Raw genomic sequence first — 16,998 nt, forward strand, 5'->3', positions numbered from 1 at the left:
AGGGGCAGGGGGGAGGGTATAGGGAACTTTTGGGATAGCATTTGAAATGTAAATAAAGAAAATATCTAAAAAATATATAAATAAATAAATAATAAAAAAATAAAAGAATCCCATCTGTTCCTAGGAGTTCTGTCTCCAAGGTAGCAGCAACTTCCCAGGACCCTTTATCCTTGTGTGGCCACCTGCCTCTCTCTCTACACTCCACAGACTAATGAAGCACTGTGAGCCAGGACCACGGAGCAGAACAAGGACTGCTTTCATGGAGTCAGCAAGACATCAGTGATTACGGGATCTCCAGCAAGGGTTCAAGTATCGGGTCCATGAAGAAAGGTGAGTCCTAGCAACTTGGGAGCCCTAGGGAAGGCCCTCTGAGAACACCCTAATGCTGACAGTAGAAAGGAGAGCAAGGACAGGCTAGTAGAGGAAAGGAGCCCAAAGCATGGGGATGGGTCCCTCAGTGCAGAGGGGAAACCTGGAGGTTGAACTTGAAAACAGGTTTGGAGCCTGTCTGAGGAAGGACCGAAAATGTGTGGAAAAGAAAATAAGAGCTGAATATAAAACAAATTCCAATTTCTAAAAAATAATAATAATAATTTCAAGCCCATTCAAGACAAGAACTGATTTGTCTAGCAAAAATCTCACTACAGCAAAGGATGCAGGTAAAGAAAGGCCATGGACAGTTTCCAGCTGGATGGTCTGCCACACCACAACTACCACCACCACCACCACCAGTTTCACAAATGTTAAAAGAACAATAAAAACAAACACCAATCCATGAAGGCCTGTAATGTCGGAGGCAGTCCTCTATCCATCTCTCAAGCAGGTCAGTTATCACAACAAGCCAGCTGAGAACCGTGAACCCACACCTTCAGGACCAGGATGGTCTCAGAGAAGTTCAGTTGCAGGCACCGTGCCCCCATGGGTCCCAACACAGTCTTCTTTCAACCGTTCAATTTTGTGGTCGGACCAGGTGTGCAAGGTCAGGCTGGGAGAAACAGCCACCCAGCTCCGAAACAAAGAGAAATCGCTGACCGAGGGGCTGATCTGAGGAGGGTGAGAACAGAGGTGTTTGTCACAGACAGGGAGAGTGGGGGAGGACAGGGCAAAGGGCACGGGTGATTTTACAAATGACGGTTCCCCTGGAGTGCCTACAACTACAGTTGGTCACCCTCAGGACCCTGGCCTCCCGCAAAACCTTCAAGTTCACAGGAAATCACCTCTGGCTTCTGCAGAGTCAGACCCCAGGAAATCTGCGTGTCGCAGGCCTCTCTGAACCACACATCTCCAGTGGGCTTTCCTTCGCGCGTGCGTGCGTGTGTGTGTGTGTGTGTGTGTGTGTGTGTGTGTGTGTGTGTGTGCGCGCGCGCGCGCGCATGTGCACACGTGTTCTTGTATAAGCAGGCGAAGTGTGTAGTGGTGAGGTGCTCAAAGTCTGTCTGTGCAGAGGCCAGAGGCCAAGCCATGATGGTTCCTCAGGAGCCAGCCATCTTGGATTTGGGTTGTTTCCTTTTGAGACAGGGCCTCTCACTGGCCTAGAGTTTACTGAACAGGCCCAAATGACTGGCCAGAGCACTACAGGGACCGCCTGTCTCAGCTTCCTGAGCACTGAGATCACAGGCTCATGCCACTGTGCCTGGCGTTTTTTGTTTGGTTGGTTGGCTTGTTTTGTTTTTTGACATAGGTTCTAGGGTCTTCAGGTTTGCAAGGAAGAGCTCCACCAACTGTGCCGTCTCCCCAGGTCCCTCCTGTGAGATCTGAGGTGCTGATGGACAAACTCACCGGAGTGGTTGTGTCATTCCATGCCACCCCCACCCGGTGTGGGTTTTTCAAGAACTCTAGAGCAGGAGTTGTACCAAGAACGTGCCAGAAACAGATAAACCACACTTATCATTTAGTAGCCAAAATGTAGTGAATTTAGGAAGCGAACGGAAAAGGTAGGGACAACCCTGTAGGTGTGTGGGAGCCTCCACATCTGCACCCCGTTCTCTCACACAGCAAGTAAACCTCGCCCCATGCAGCTTTCTATCCTTCCAGGAGACACAGGATGTTCTCATGTGTCATGGCTTCCATCCCAGGAAACTCTCCATCCTTCCTTCCTTTCCTTAAACCCACAAAAATCTCCACTTTCTACCCCAAGAAGTATGGCCGGGGCAGTAAATCTCGTTTTAATGGAGTGTACGTTTAGCTGCGAGGAGATAATTGGCGTTATGGAGAGCCTCAACACCGAGTTATATAGGTTAGCTAATGCAGAGGGGACTCATTACCGACACACTACAAACAAGTCGTAATATATGTATATTGTTCTGAGTGGTGTTATAGCGAAAGTGCTCCGGTCCACGGGGATTGATAAAGCGCGAGAAAACAGCAGATACGCACTTGTAAATTTGTCTCATTTGTCTCTGAAGTTAAAGGTTATTCCCTTGTTCTGAATTTGTAATAAAAACATGCTAGCCCAGGGTTTGTGGAGAATGTTTGAATATTTAAATTGTGTATAATGATAGGCAATTATAGGGTAAAAACTGGACCTTGTGAATGGGGGAGCACCGTGTGGGTCACAGAGTGCTCCCCCACAGACCCCCTGCAAGGACTCTTTATCTTTAATGCATTTTGTAAGCACTGCCACCCCCTGTTCCCCCTCCCCCAGGGGCTGAGGTAGATGCCACATTCCACAGCCACTGAGCAAGGACCAGCTAGACTTAGCTTTGCCTGGGTAGGTGCCCCCCTGCTCTCCAGTTTTGCTCCCTTTGGCATGCTGTGTGTCTAACCCCCAGATGAAGCTGAGGCGCATGGCTCCTCTCAGAGCTGGTGTGGGTGCTGCTGTGTGGCTCAGGAGATGACAGGCTGGGTGTGAGGAGGAGGTTCAGAGGATGAATTTCCTCTCCCCCCACTTCCGCCATATTCCCTTCCCCCAGGAGGGGTTGGCAGAGAGCCCCAGCTGTGCCCACAGCCTGGGGCGGGGACAGGAGTGGTGTTGTGACTCTGCAGCAGTCCAGGTGCCCACCTGGTCCTGGCTGCCAGTCGACCCAGGTTAACCAACTACAGTGTAAGGAGTAACTCTAGCCAGCTTGTCACCAAGCACAAAAGTCATCAGTCGGTGACTGCTCTTTTTTTGCACCACAATTAAGACGAATCAATACGACGTGCCACAAATGGTATTTTACTCTCAATAAGAACTGGAGCTGAGTTTATTCAGAATATTTTAGCGCTTCCCCGGGGGATTTTGGGCCGACGCAGATGGCAAATAAAGTAGTCAGCCTAAGGCTACAGCACATTATGGTAATTCTGATGTCAGATGTACTTTAATATACAGCTCTATTTAATCACCCCATTATTTCACATTTCCATATGAAAAACCTGCGGCTCTTCTGCACAGCTTTCCCTCTGCCTCCGTGCCAAGCTTCCTCCAGCCCTCTGCCGGCAGCCGGGCCGTGGTCATCCTCACCAGGCACAGCCCGACAGCACTGGAGTTTCCGATGGCCCAGATGAGCCGTTAGAAAATCAGAGGGCTCGGATGCAGGCCAACATCGCCACCATGGAAGACAGAAGTTAAGTGCACGCTCACATTTAAAAAAAAAAAAAAAAAAAGGATGTGGGAGCGACACCTCCCACCCACAGACACACACACATGGACATGGACACACACAGAGACACACGGACACAAGGACACATACATACACGGACACAAGGCCACACACCAGACTCGGACACTAATAAGGAAAGAAATTAAACTTACACAGTGATCACAGCCATGCTTACAACATATCCTCCTCCAAACACTAACAGCCTGAGCACAGTTGCTGGGTAGCCTAGCATCTATGCCCAGTCATGGCCTGTAACCCACACCAGCTGTGCCCACTGGTCCACCCAGCATCCTGTCCACCACCCTAGGACAGGAGGGAATGAACACAGGCCAGGAGGGCTGGCCCAGTGACAAAGGAGGAGGTTGGAAGGGGTGGGGCTGTGGAATCACGGCCTGGAACCATAGGTCTGAGACCAGAAGGTCCCTAGACCTGGATGCTGCATCAGAGAACCGGAAACCATAAAGCCCAGACCCTGGGGCATGTGGGGTCCTGTGGATTCCACATGTCTGCAGACCCTCAGGCTGGCTGGCTGGCCAGCTGGCTCAGAGCAGCCAGTGGAAGCCAGAGTTTGGCTGGGACTAGGAAATCACTCTTGTGTAGTCACACGGTATTCCAAAGAAGCTGGGCACAAAGCCCACGGACCACCCAATTCTAGATTTCTTGAAGATGAGCCCCCCAGAAGGAGGCGGTGATACGTGACACCTGGCCCATCCAACCACACAGTGACGAATCAATTTAAAGACACAGAACATGATTCTTAGAGATGGTTACTGTATGGGTCACTAGAACAGGCTTTGCCTAGGAGCAGGCCAAGTCTGACTGGGAAGAATAGGGGTGGGGAGGGGTGTCTCCAAGGAAAGAGGGCGAGGAGGAAGAGGAAGTGGGGAAGGAGAGAGCCAAGCAAGTCCCAGAGGACAGTCCTACCAAGTCTACTCATCAAGACAACTAGCCTCTAACTGTCCCCCCAGCACCTGGGGGGCGGGGCGGCCGGAGGGCTAGTGTGAATTAAGGGGCACCTTGGGCTACGTAGTAAGTTCCAGGGTGGCCTGGTTTAGAGAGACTTTGTCTTGCCCTGGCTAAAAAACATAAGAGAACCAATTCTCCCAGCATTGTCTTAGGGGCTCAGAATGGGAAGATGGCAGAGAAACCCAACTTGATTATAAACTCCTGGCCTACTGACCACACAAGTTCATAGGTGATGCCTGTGACAGCTAGTTTGCCACCTGGGAACCCTGCTGCCTGTATGGGACACATCAAGGTCACCCTTAAGCCAGGGTCAATCATATTAAATGCTAAAATATGCTCTGGATGTAAAATTTGGCGTAGAATTCAATCTTGTCTACTCTTGGAAGACAGGCTAGACCACCAGTGCTCAACTTCACGCCCGTCCCCAGCCTTAATCTGGAGACATTTTGATTGTCATGCCCACAAGGAAGTGAAGGGGGCTTCAGGCATCTCTTGGGCAAAGGCCAGGGAGGCCGTGATGCACAGGTCATTCCTCCCATACACGCAGAGTGACCCAGCCCCGGGTATGCAGCCCGGTGGACGAGGAGTCCTACGCTGGACTCTTCAGCTTCGATACCTGCTCCCATGTCTAATGGAACAGAGTGACGTAGAAAAATGAGAGCAGAGGTGAGGAGGAGAGAGATGGGAAGGAGAGGTTACAAGGGGCAGCAGGAGAAGACAGCACATGCCCAGGAGGCTGCACCATCTCCCTTTGGGTGACACAGCTCAGAGCTGATGGCAACCTTTAAGCCTGCATGCTTTGGAAAGGTGCCTGCAGCTTGAACAGCAAAAGCAGGCCGAGATCCTGACCAGGCGTCAGTCAGTGACACTGCCACCAAACACACCTATGTGCGAGGGATGCCTCCCTTCAGAGCTCGGCCACCACCGGGACAGGGCGGCAGAGCTGCCCTAGATTTGGCAGCTCAGCTGCGAGCAGCGGCTGCCGCAGGAGACGAAAACCCAAATACACTTCCTGAAGCCGAAAAGATAAAAATACGGTTTCTGCCGCGTAGACCACTCTCACGTCTCCGAGTTACATACGGGGAGGTGGGGGGATGACCACGCAAGCATAAGTGATTTAAAAAGAAAAAAAAAAAGATCTAGAGAGATTACATAAAAAGCACAATTAAAGGACGCTCACCATCCCGGGGCCTTCCAGGGTGTGCTGCTTCTGGGCTATTTTTAGAACAATCACTGAAGTGATTCTTCTTAGTTGTAAAAACACTCCAAATCAGAAAGTCAATTTTTCCTCTATTTGCAGAAGCGAGCTGGCTCCTCTGGACGGAGCACGCGTGTTTTGCTTGGCGCCTGTTCATAAGACTGCCTTGGCAGCATTTCCTTGGAGTGCGCATGGTGAACCTGGCTCGCACACACAGTAGCACTTTCATTTGAAGCGCCCCAGCCACGCTTCCCTAATAACAGCCTGGGAACTGAAAAAAAAAAAAAAACGCCCGTGAGCCCAGCCCTTTAAATAGGGAACAGAGCAGGGCTCTGGGGCCCTGCTTGCCACAACAGGGACTTAGGTTCAGGCCTTCTGTCCAGAAATAAGGCTCCCACTAAACAAGGAAAACAAAACAATACCAGTAAACTTTCTGATGACAGCCACAGGCTAACTCTCATCTCCATCCTGACACTCTCTCTCTCTCTCTCTCTCTCTCTCTCTCTCTCTCTCTCTCTCTCTCTCTCTCTCTCTCTCTCTCTCTCTCTCTCTCTGACTCCTTAGAGCATCTTGCCACCCAGACAGATGCCAGGATCCCCCAATCATTTTGGGGGGGGGGCCAGACCTGGCTCACTTGCTTCCTTGCCTTAGCTGAATTTGAATGAGTGAGCTCTATTCTCCTCAGCCACGACGCAACTAATACCTGTACTGAAGATGTAAGGAAGATGCCAGAAAAGGCATGTGAAGGGTTGCATCCAGTCAGTGTTCTGTAGACATAGCTCCTGTGCTAAGACTACCATGGAGTGAATGACTGATTGTAAGTGAATGAATGAATGAATGAATGAATGAGTGGACCAGTCAGAGTAAAGTAGTGATTGGCCTCGTGAATGATTCAGTGGTGAATAACGAATGTGTGAGTGGATGCAGACCGGAGAGGGAGGATTACCTGGTCCCATCTCACAACTCCTGGTGAGCTAACTCTGAGCCTCTCTCTCTCTCCACCCCTGGCCTGTTTGTCCCACTTGGCCCTGCAACTGGGAGACTTGCAAATTCAAGGCAAGACTTGCAGCTACAATTTCCATCCCTCCGCAGCATCAAGAAATGTCGCTCTTTGGGCCTCTTGGAGCTGGCTCGTCGTCACTACCGGCTCTGTTTCACACATTCCCTTTTCTTTCTCTCTCTGTGTTGTTTACAAAGGTTTCATTATGTTTTCAACTAATCAGAAAGGCCCCGCTAATACACAATTAACATGTGATTATAAAAAAAAAAATTAAAATAGCTTCCAGAAGAAGGAAACGTAATTAAGTAGAGAATGCTTTTCAATAAGAGCTTGCTTTAACCCATTGTCAGAACACAGTCTCCGTTCGTCCACAATGCCTGGAACAGATGCCAAGGGCAGAACGTTAAAAGCAAGAGAGGGAAAAAAAAGGACATTATTCTAGGGGAAATAATAACCACCGCTTGGCACAATGCGCCTGGAACTCAGGTTCCGGCAGCAGCAGAGGAGCGACCTCCCCCAATGCACTTACACGATGTAAAAATACTTCCCTTGCACAGATGTAAAGTGAAAGGCTGTGGCCAAGCCCAGGACAATCGGAACAAGCGTCCAGTGTGGAGGGGACAATGGGGCACACACAGGTCTTAGAGCCCACTGCTAGCAGAAATGCCAGGCCACGGGAGAAGTGCTTAATTGCTAGCATCCCATGTCCACTCCTGGTGATGATATTCTTTTAAATAATTTGAGTGCAAATTCCAGAAGAGCTCTGTCTCCCAAGTCAGTCTGGAGTTGAGCCAACTATCTGAGAAGCCAGTGAGCAAGTCATCCCCCTCCCTTTCTCCCCCTTTCCCCTATCACTCCAAATCTTTCTTCATGCCCCCAGATGCATCCATTTCATTGGTCCTGATGTGGGTCGATGCAACTTCAGGCACCAGAGTGCAGGATGGTCTCTGCCCATCCACAAGGCCCCAAAGCAACCTGGGAATCTGACCGTCCTCAAAAGACGGGGGTTTTGTGGGAGCTGAGCATAGGCCTGACCCATAATGCATCTGGAGCTCATGGTGGTCCTCTCAAACACGGTGGAAAAGAAGCAAAGGGGCAACCTCCCCAATCCATTTACACGCTGTAAAAAATTCTTCCCTCCCACTGATGTAAAGTGAATGACTGCGGTCAAGCCCAGGACAGTCGGAACAAGTATCCAGCTTGTTGTGGAGGGGACAATGGGGCGCGCACGGGTCTTAGAGCCCACGGCTAGTATAGATCTGTCTCCCCTCTACAGAGGCTCAGCCTAAGGTGAGTTGCAGGCTTGACTCTCCTTCCCCTGTACTAGTATGGTAGGACAGAGACAGTGGCACCAGGAAGGGGCCTGGGGTGTGGTCAGCACATCGTGACTCTATTTCTGTTCTCTGAGCCTCTTAGAACCCCAGCTTGTGTGACCTGTAAAGAATTTGACACCACAGCTCAGTGACCCAGGCAAAGCACCTAACATCTTAGTCTGCCCCTGGTTGTGAAATTCCTTATCTATAAAGGAGCCTTGGGGGTGGGGGGTGGGGGGGGAGATAGAGAGATTGGAAGGGTTTCTGGGAGCTAGAGAAAGGGATGGAGGTGTGGAGGATGTACTCATGGACCAGCCTTGTAACCAAGGGGCATGCTACCTTCCATGGCAATAGCCCAAGGAGGAAGCTAATAGCCAGCGTGAAGATGAGGCACTTCACCACGCTCGCATGGCGATCCCATCTACCGTGGCTCCCAAGGGGTGCGGCGGAGCCAAAGCACAAGAGTGCGGCTTACTTATGAACACCATTGACAGGGCTTCTAGTGGGATGGAGCCCGCCCTTCCCACTCAAGCCGGCCGGGGCTCAGAATCTCTCCCTGGAGGACACAGAAGGAGAAGTTGACACTACCTAATGCAAAATGACTTCCAAGGCGGCCGATCTAGGTCTCAGGCCCTAGAGTCCTGCTCCTCCAGTGAAAGAGTTCTCTGTCTGCCGAAGCAAGGGCAGATGTCCTCTGAGGTGTGCTGAGGGCAGACGTCCTCTGAGGTGTGCTGAGGGCAGACGTCCTCTGAGGTGTGCTGAGTGAGCCAGCCCAGGCTCCCCGACTTACACTTGAGTCCTGCTCAGCAAAACAACCATAGGCACCAACAGCGTCCACTCTAACCCACACACAGCTTAGTTCATAGAAAGAAGGAAAAAGGTCTTCAGTGGCTCCCCAAAGTCCCCCTGGCTTCCGCTGTGGTAGTCACCACTATACTTCTCTCTCCCACTGCTGCTAGAACTCAGAGGGAGAAGGCACTCCCAGATCCTCACCTGGTCCTACTCCACCACAGGACACTTCCATGGGCTCAACACCCTCAGTGCTCTGCCCCCACCTAAGGGTTGCTGAGCAGTTCCAAGCACCTTTAGCAACCTCGTGTAAGGTTCAACCACTTTAGATACCAGTCTGAGAGTGCAAAGCCCCAAGACATAAGGTGACCCTTTCAGAGATCACAGAGCTCACCTCCACCCCAGGGGCTCTGCCACACGGGAACACTCAAAACACAACCCAAATATTGTTCCTTTGTCAGCACCCCCCAGAAAGACTAGCCTTTCACGGGCAGGAGCCTGCCCATAGCACACAGTAGGTCCTCAAGCAATTCCAGCCGGACTCAGAGAGGCTGTTCAGATTCTGCAGTCAGCACCCGCCCTGCCCTGCGTGGCCGCACCACGCGGCAAGGACTGACAATTCCTCCTAGATAAATATCTGGAAAGAAGTCGAGAAACAATTAAAACTAGAAGCTAATAAATGATGAAGAAGCCTAGGAGCCAAGACCTGGCCCACTTCCCAGTCTTCATTCATGCATCAAAAAAGTCCCAGCGGTCCAAGGCTTTGAGAGGGCAGCTGGGCAGTGGGGCTGTCCGGTGTAATAGGAATGGGATTGTGATATGATCGAAGGTACCCATTGATTCCCACAGCAGACACTATCTCCCGGCGCCTCCCCTGCCACCCCCCACCCCCCCACACACACACCGCCTGCCACATCTCCCCAGCCAAGCACCCTTCTCCAGGAACACGTGACAGATGATCTTGTAACCAGGCAACCAGGGTGAAGAAAGGTTCCCAAGTTCCTCCACACAGGCAAGGGGGGATGGTCGCCTTCTTTGCACCGTGGTTACTGGCTGCAAATATCTTTTCCTGATCTCACAAAAAAGCAGGACAGGGACAGCATTTAAACACCTCGACCCCCCTCCCACCCCACCCCCGTCGGTCTGCGCCAGGTGGGCTGACCCACTCTGCAACCGGCAGCAACCTGTCCTCCACCATCACCCAAAGCTGGCTCCCAAAGAGCTTGCAGTGTCAGGACACTATCAGCTAACCCTACCCTCCTCTCCTGACCATGCTAGGCTGAGGCAACAGGAGAGTGCCCACCCTCAAGGTCACTGGAAGTCTGACAGCACCCTAGGGGAATGCCCGCCTTGTCACAGCATATGTGTCTGGTGAAGTGGGAAGATATGAAGGGGTCTCGAAGGTCTTACAGGTGAAACAACCCTGAAGATGGTCAGAGTGCACACCTGCAACTCTAAAAGACCATGATGCTTCTCTGGAGGGAGGAGACAAGACATCTCGCAAGTCCAACACCTGCAGTTTACTTTGGTACCTCACCTGCGGGGGGGGGGGGGGTTGGAGGTGTTCAGGCCCCACCCCTTAGAGAAGAGATCCTACCATACTAACTGTGGTGCTATTGAAGCCTAGGCTAGAAGTTGTAGATAGAAAAAGGACCTACTGTGTGCTGGGCACTTCACTCCAATGTCTCTCTTGTGCTGAAGATTTACTATTGCTGTTGTTGTTCACAGTTGCAAGAACTGAGGCCCCAAACCACAGCCAGAAGCCACGGGCCACCCTTCTGCCTCCCAGTCTTTGCTCCCAATCACTGAGCTCTACAGCACTGCCTAGACAGAAGACTGGTGACAGAACCAGAAGCAAGGAGTGGCTACGCGGGAAGAAACGGGTCCCTGGGCAGAGAACACACAGCATCAGGGGCCCAACATGTACCAAGCAGCAGCACCCTGAAGACTCCAGACCCAGGGGCCCCTCCTGCCAGTCAGTATAAGCTACTATGCAGAGCAGGGGCCCGCGCTCAATCAGTATAAGCTACTATGCAAAGCAGGGGCCCGCGCTTTGAATTCGCGGCAGAAATGTCATTTTCTCTCTCTCTAATATCCATAGTGCACCTAATAAAGAAAATGAGTGAGTGTGTGAGATGGGAAATTGGAAAGAAAGTAATTTTTTTTCTTTATGTGACAAGACTCTAGCCCCTCTGGGTGTCAGGAGGTGTGGAGGGGCATTCCAGAAGGAAATGAAGACCCCGCTGGGGGGGGCTGGGGGAGGGGAGACGATCACCTGCATATCTAGCAAGCTTCTTCTGGTAACAGAGAGGCCCAGCCGCTCTCACCCCCCACCCAGCCCCACGCACCGAATAGGATTATTACCACATCTATCTGGGTGTCAGTGACCACAGCCAGGGGCTGGGGAACAGATCGGTGGAGGAGACTGGGAAGTCATCAATTTACCAGCAGCATGAAGAGGCCCATCCTCACCTAGAGAGTCACCTCCCACACGCCCCCCCACCCTGGGATAGGTTGGGTCTGAGGGTCCCGCCTCCCCACCTGGAACCCCCAGCAGGGCAGGAAAGAACACCAGTAAGCAGAAGGTGCCTCCCAGGACACAGGGGTGTGGAATTGTGTTGGGAATCGATCAATCACAGCCCACTGACACTGGTGTCTTGAGCACATCCCATTACATCTAAGGGCGGAATGGTTTTCTGGGAAGAGGGAGGCAAGAGCTAATGAAACCACAGCCTTGGCACAGGCTGCTGGCACACGGTGCCCAGCCTGAAACTTTCTTTTCCCATCAGCAAAAGTCACTGGAACTTTGGGGATTCAGCGTCACTGAGTTTTCTGCTTCTCAAAGGTCAAGTTTGTCTTGACATGCAGAAGGGATGGCCAAGGATCTGGGGGAGAATGAAAATGCTAGTGTGAGTTCTGTTAGAACAGGAAGCCACCACTTCTCATTTGTTTGTTTGTTTGTTTGTTTGTTTTTGGTCAGACCTATACCTGCTACACCATCCTGTCACAGACTCTGAATTCATCCCTGTCCTTCTTGGCACCTCCCCTATCCCTGGAAATGTCTGTGGTATCGCCATTTTTAATTGCTGCGTAATGTTCCTTCCTGGGTCTGCTTTCACTGTTCTCTTCCTATGGGAATCTACACCCCAACCCCCCCGCACGCGCATGTACCTTCCCACAGTCACAGGGATGTCACAGGTGTTTGCATGTCCCCCTGCATCCCCATGGTCAGTCTTCATGGTGTCCTGGAAGTAACATCCCTAAGACGACAGGACCGAGCACCCTTGTCACATGCTTCCAGCTCCTGTGTATGGCTCAGGACCCCCACCCCCAGGACCCAAGGATACCAGCCTCCTCTAGATGATCATCAGTACGCTAGGAAAAATTTCCCACCGTGCCACAAATTACCATGGAAAAACATCGACCATCCAGGGCCAGGGGGAGGTGGCCTCTCCGTGTTCCTGCCAGGCATGGCGCCATCTCACAGGGCGCACCCCAGAAGCTAGCCCCAGTGACATCTCCCTCAGCCTCCCAAGTCACAAAACAATGCTTTGTCCACAAACAATCATGTTTTGAAAAACAAACAGAAAGAGCGTGGCTGGTGCTTCCCCAATACTTTCCACTTCCTGGAAATGTGAGATAATGAATAAAAATGTTCATTACTGAATTATTCACTTTTCCTCCCCGATTCCCGTCCTGGTAATTACCGTGACCAGCCTAATAAAAACTGCTACAAACCGAGGGTCAACTGGCAGTTAGAAGTGTTCATTTTCATCTCAATGTATTCATCTCTGGCTCCTAATGGCCTCATTTTCTCCCATGCCCCTTAATAAATACCACTGAATTACAGGTTAAATAGCTAAATTAAATTATTGCAATTATAGCGTGCAGAGCCCTGAATCCGGGTTTACCTTTCCTAGTTCAATTAGAGACGAAGTTTCAACAGCCGCAGAATCATGATTGCTGTCAATAATCTCGACGCTGAGAGTCTCGCCCAGATATTTGGTGGGGTTTTATTCTCCCTTCTCATGTCTGAGGGGCTGATTGGAGCGCTCTCCAATGCAACTGAATCACACAATCAAAAGTGGGTTTTGGAAATCGACCACAAGACATAATTGGTTCTTTTCTACTGAAAAGAGAGAAGACTTAGCAGGGTTCTGGCTACATGCTCGTGTGTGTGTGTGTGTGTGTGTGTGTGTGTGTGTGTGTGTGTGTGCACGTGCATGTGAGTGTGTGCACGTGCATGTGAGTGTGTGTCAGTGTGTGTGTGTATGTGACTATCTGTATCTGTGTTCTGTCTATATCTATGTGTGCGCATGTATGTGTGCATATGTGTGTCTGTCTGTATCTGTGTGTGTCTCTCTGTGTGTCTGTTTTTATCTGCGTGTGTGTCTGTGTATAAATGTGTCTGCCTGTATCTGCATGTGTGCATGTCTGTGTATATGTGTGTCTGTATGTTTGTCTGTATCTGTGTGTGTGTCTATGTGTCTGCATATGTATGTCTGTGTGTATCTGTCTATGTGTCTTGTGTGTGCATTGTGTGTGCATATCTATGTATATATGTGTGTCTGTGAATCTGTGTGTATCTGTGTATCTGTCTGAGTGTCTGTGTGTATGTGTCTGTATGGTGAGTGTGTGTGTGTGTGTGTGTGTGCACATACATGTGTCTGCATGTACACAACTCCATTTTCTGACAGGAAAAGCACACTTCAGCACATGCAGATGGACCTATCTCTTACTCATGCTATAAGCCCACAGGAATTTTCCTGGTCCACACTAAGGAACTTCTTCATTATTTAAATATATTCTTCGAATGCTTGTTGCTTTTACCTCTCCCCAGGATTAATTATCCAGCATCCCCTATAAGACAGAGTATCTTAATAATACAAAGTGCCTGAGAAGGAAAGAAAAATAAATAAATAAAAAACCCTGCCAGTTCTGCTTCCCCAAATTGCAAGCTACAACAGTCTATTTCTTGTGTAATAGCTCCCCCTGACTTCTCCATTCTTCAGCTTCGAAGGCAAGGAATTCTACCACCGACAGGACTCTTGTCTTTTTTTTAAACAGTACTGCTACTAACACAAGGCACAGGTGGATGGATGGTAAAACCCAAGAGCCCACCAACAACAGTATGTAGAAATCCAGCTGTGGTGGGTAGGAGTCTGTAGCCGAGAGACGAGCCTTTGGTCCTGGCAATGAAGGATGGGTCTGGTCAGAGCTAAAGAGACAACAGATTCCCTGGTGGGCAAAGGAGGGGACCCAGAAGCCCCGTGCTCCCTACCACTGCTAAGTGCCCAAAACCAGAACCCACTGCCCAACCCAGGGGACATGAGCTGTACCCAAGACCCTAAGCACGGATGTAGACACTATGTAAGTCTTTACACTTGCTGAAGGCCTGGGCCTGTATCCCCAAACAGAAGATGAAGCCTCCATTTAGGCCAAGTACAGCCAAGGCAATGAAATAGTATCCAATTGTCCATGTGTTTAGAGTCACAGCCATGGCCTCAGATCCCTACAAACCTGCTCCAAGACCTAAGCTGTAATCTCCCTCCACACCCTCAGGGCCACATGTCCCTAGCCTAGAGCAAGCAGCTGGTACAGCTGTTGTTGGCTTACCATAGAGCAGATCTAACCAGCCAGTGAGCATAGAACTTCCAGAAAGTGTAGTCCACTCATCTCCAGTCTGGGGCCTCCCAGGCTGCACAGAGCATACTATTGACCCAAGTAATAGTGACCCAAGCAGTAGGGAAGCATGGGCCATAGACCATAGATGACCATACAAGGCCATGGGCTCAGTAAGCAAGGAGAAGGCAGAACAAGGCATGCCACCCCAGGTTTCCCAACATAAGGCCAAAGAACACTCAGTCGCTGGGCAGGTGGCCAGGGGTCTGTGCCAATATATCTATCAACAGGGGTGGGGAGTGGGGGAGGGAGAACAATTCTGGCCAGGGATTTCTACCCTAAAGCAAGAGCTGGGCTAGCTCAGAAGAAGGCAGGGAGATCACACTGGTCAGTAAATAGCAACCAACCCAATACCAGGCACGCACCCATCTAGATTCAAACCGGGTAACAAGCTGGCGAATGTACCAGCATCACCATTATCTATCACATGGTCCATATGAGGTGTCTCTTCCCCAGAGAGAGATGAGGAACCTCTAGGGCTCAGAGAGGTGAAGCGATGAGCCTAAGACCACACAGCTGGAAACCGCTGGGTTGTTACTAATAGATTTGCTCGCTCGCTGGGAAATGAGCAACCTACCCTTACCCCCAGAGTACGGCTTCTCAACCTTCCTGACGCTGAGACCTTCTAACACAGTCCCTCATGTTGTGGTGACACCCCCCCCACACACACACACACCATAATATTATTTTGTTGTTACTTTATAATCTTGGTAATTATGAATCATAATGTAAATATCTGGTATGAGAATGGGAAAAAGTTTGAGAACCATCGCTCTAGAGCAATGTGTTTGCCTTTAGATGGTGCCGGTGGCCGGCTGGACCCACCCCTCTGCATTCTGTCCTAGGCATGGGAAGAATGAGCATCGCTGTTGATGATGGGTCTCAGGGCTTTCCTCCCTTGAACTCTGTGCTCTGGCATCCCGTCCACGGTGCTTTGTGGGGTGGGAGAGGTCTCTGTCCCTGTCACTGTGAGACTCTGACTCTCTACAGACCTCTTGACATCCAGGCTGCTGCTTGGCACAGCACACTGCCCCCTGTCCACCAGGACCTACCTACACATAGACAAAGGTCCCCAGCGGGTGACAGGGAGAAGTGGTGTGGTGGCCTCACACCCTCATACGCGCGCGCGCGCGCACACACACACACACACACACACACACACACACACACACGCACGCACGCGCCAGAGCCCCTCGCTTGGCCTGACATGAGATCCTTTCCTCATTGAAGTAAAGCTACAGGAGTTTATTTTGGCCTACGGTCAAAGGCATTCAGTCCACCGTGGTAGAAAAACATGATGATATCACAGTCAGGAAGCAGAACTGAGTGTGGCTCTCAGCACCTTTCCCCTGTTTCATTCACTCCGAAGTCCCAGCCGAATTCTATGTAGGTCTTCCCTCCTCACTGAACCCTCTCTGAAAACACTCTCAGGCACACCCAGAGATGTGTCTCTCCGAGGGGACGGCAACCATGGTCTGGCTGACAGAGACAAACCATGCCACCCTGTGATCCCTTTCATCAAGGAGGGAACTCGGGGATATTTCTATCGTTATTTTTCCCTCTGTGGTGAACTAATCTGTAAAGGAGGGGCAGTCGCCTCCCGTCTCCGCTGACCACCTGCCGGAGTTTCCATCAGAGAAAGCTATGGGTGGTAATTTAGAGATCTACCCAAAGCATACCTCGGGACAGAGAATGGGACAAGCCTATGCCTGCACTGGGAAGACACCAATGTTAACAGCTCCATCCTAGGAGGGAGCCCAAGAGGGCACCAGGGGAAGGCCAGGGGTTCACTAAGCAGAAGAGTGAGGGCCAGTCTCTTCCAGGCCCTCCACCTAGCTCGAGAGGCCTGAGGAGAAGGGAGAGGTGGCCTGTAAGCTACTGGAACCCAAGTCTATCAACACTTATGGGCACAGGGCGACTGAGCCTGACAAGCCTGCGTCTCAGTGTTGGGCCTGGGCTCTGCTTAGGGAAGAAGGGAGGCCAGGGCCTCTAATGCACCACCAAGCCAGCACCTCCCACTCAAGCACTCTGGAGAAAGGGCAGCTCCTGAGGAGTTGTTCCCAGGCAGGGCCCACTCCTGATCACGTCCACCCTCACTGGCCAATGCCCGCTCGCCGCTCTGACAGAATAAATAGCAGCTTCTTCAAGCCCCTACTAGGCCAGGGACGGTATGAGGCTGGGTCCAGCCATGCCTTATCTCACGAACCACTCCCCGGTCTCCCCAGGCTCTGTTCTTATGTCTGTGGCCTTAGAGCGCACAGGCTCAGTCTTGACAGAGAGAGAAGCTCCAAGCATGAGGCCTCCCTGCATCTCACAGATGCCTTTTTGGCAGCTGATAATGTGGATCTAGGACGAGAAGAGACTGCAGGGTCCATGGGTTTCCTTTCTTAAAGTTTGGGTCAATGAGGTTAATGGAAGAGGGCGTGCACCCTGGAACCCCGAGGACCAAGGCAGGGAAGATGGGTTCTT

The 16,998-nt window shown here is 51.0% G+C and overlaps 1 protein-coding gene across 5 annotated transcripts in view; it reads right to left on the reverse strand.

The window, feature by feature from the left end:
- Bcl11b (BAF chromatin remodeling complex subunit BCL11B) overlaps positions 1 to 16,998 on the reverse strand; it is a 90,714-nt gene that overhangs the window by 11,889 nt on the left and 61,827 nt on the right. Inside the window, exon 2 of one of the 5 annotated variants that reach the window (XM_029540765.1) lies at positions 5,728 to 6,016. The exons of the other annotated variants lie outside the window; for them this stretch is intronic. Coding sequence (XP_029396625.1) covers positions 5,728 to 5,974 — 247 coding nt within the window. The 5' untranslated portion in view covers positions 5,975 to 6,016. The remainder of the gene's footprint in view (positions 1 to 5,727; positions 6,017 to 16,998) is intronic. 5 annotated transcript variants of the gene reach the window in all.

Source organism: Mus pahari, chromosome 7, assembly GCF_900095145.1.
Source record: "Mus pahari chromosome 7, PAHARI_EIJ_v1.1, whole genome shotgun sequence".
Lineage (NCBI taxonomy): Eukaryota > Metazoa > Chordata > Mammalia > Rodentia > Muridae > Mus > Mus pahari.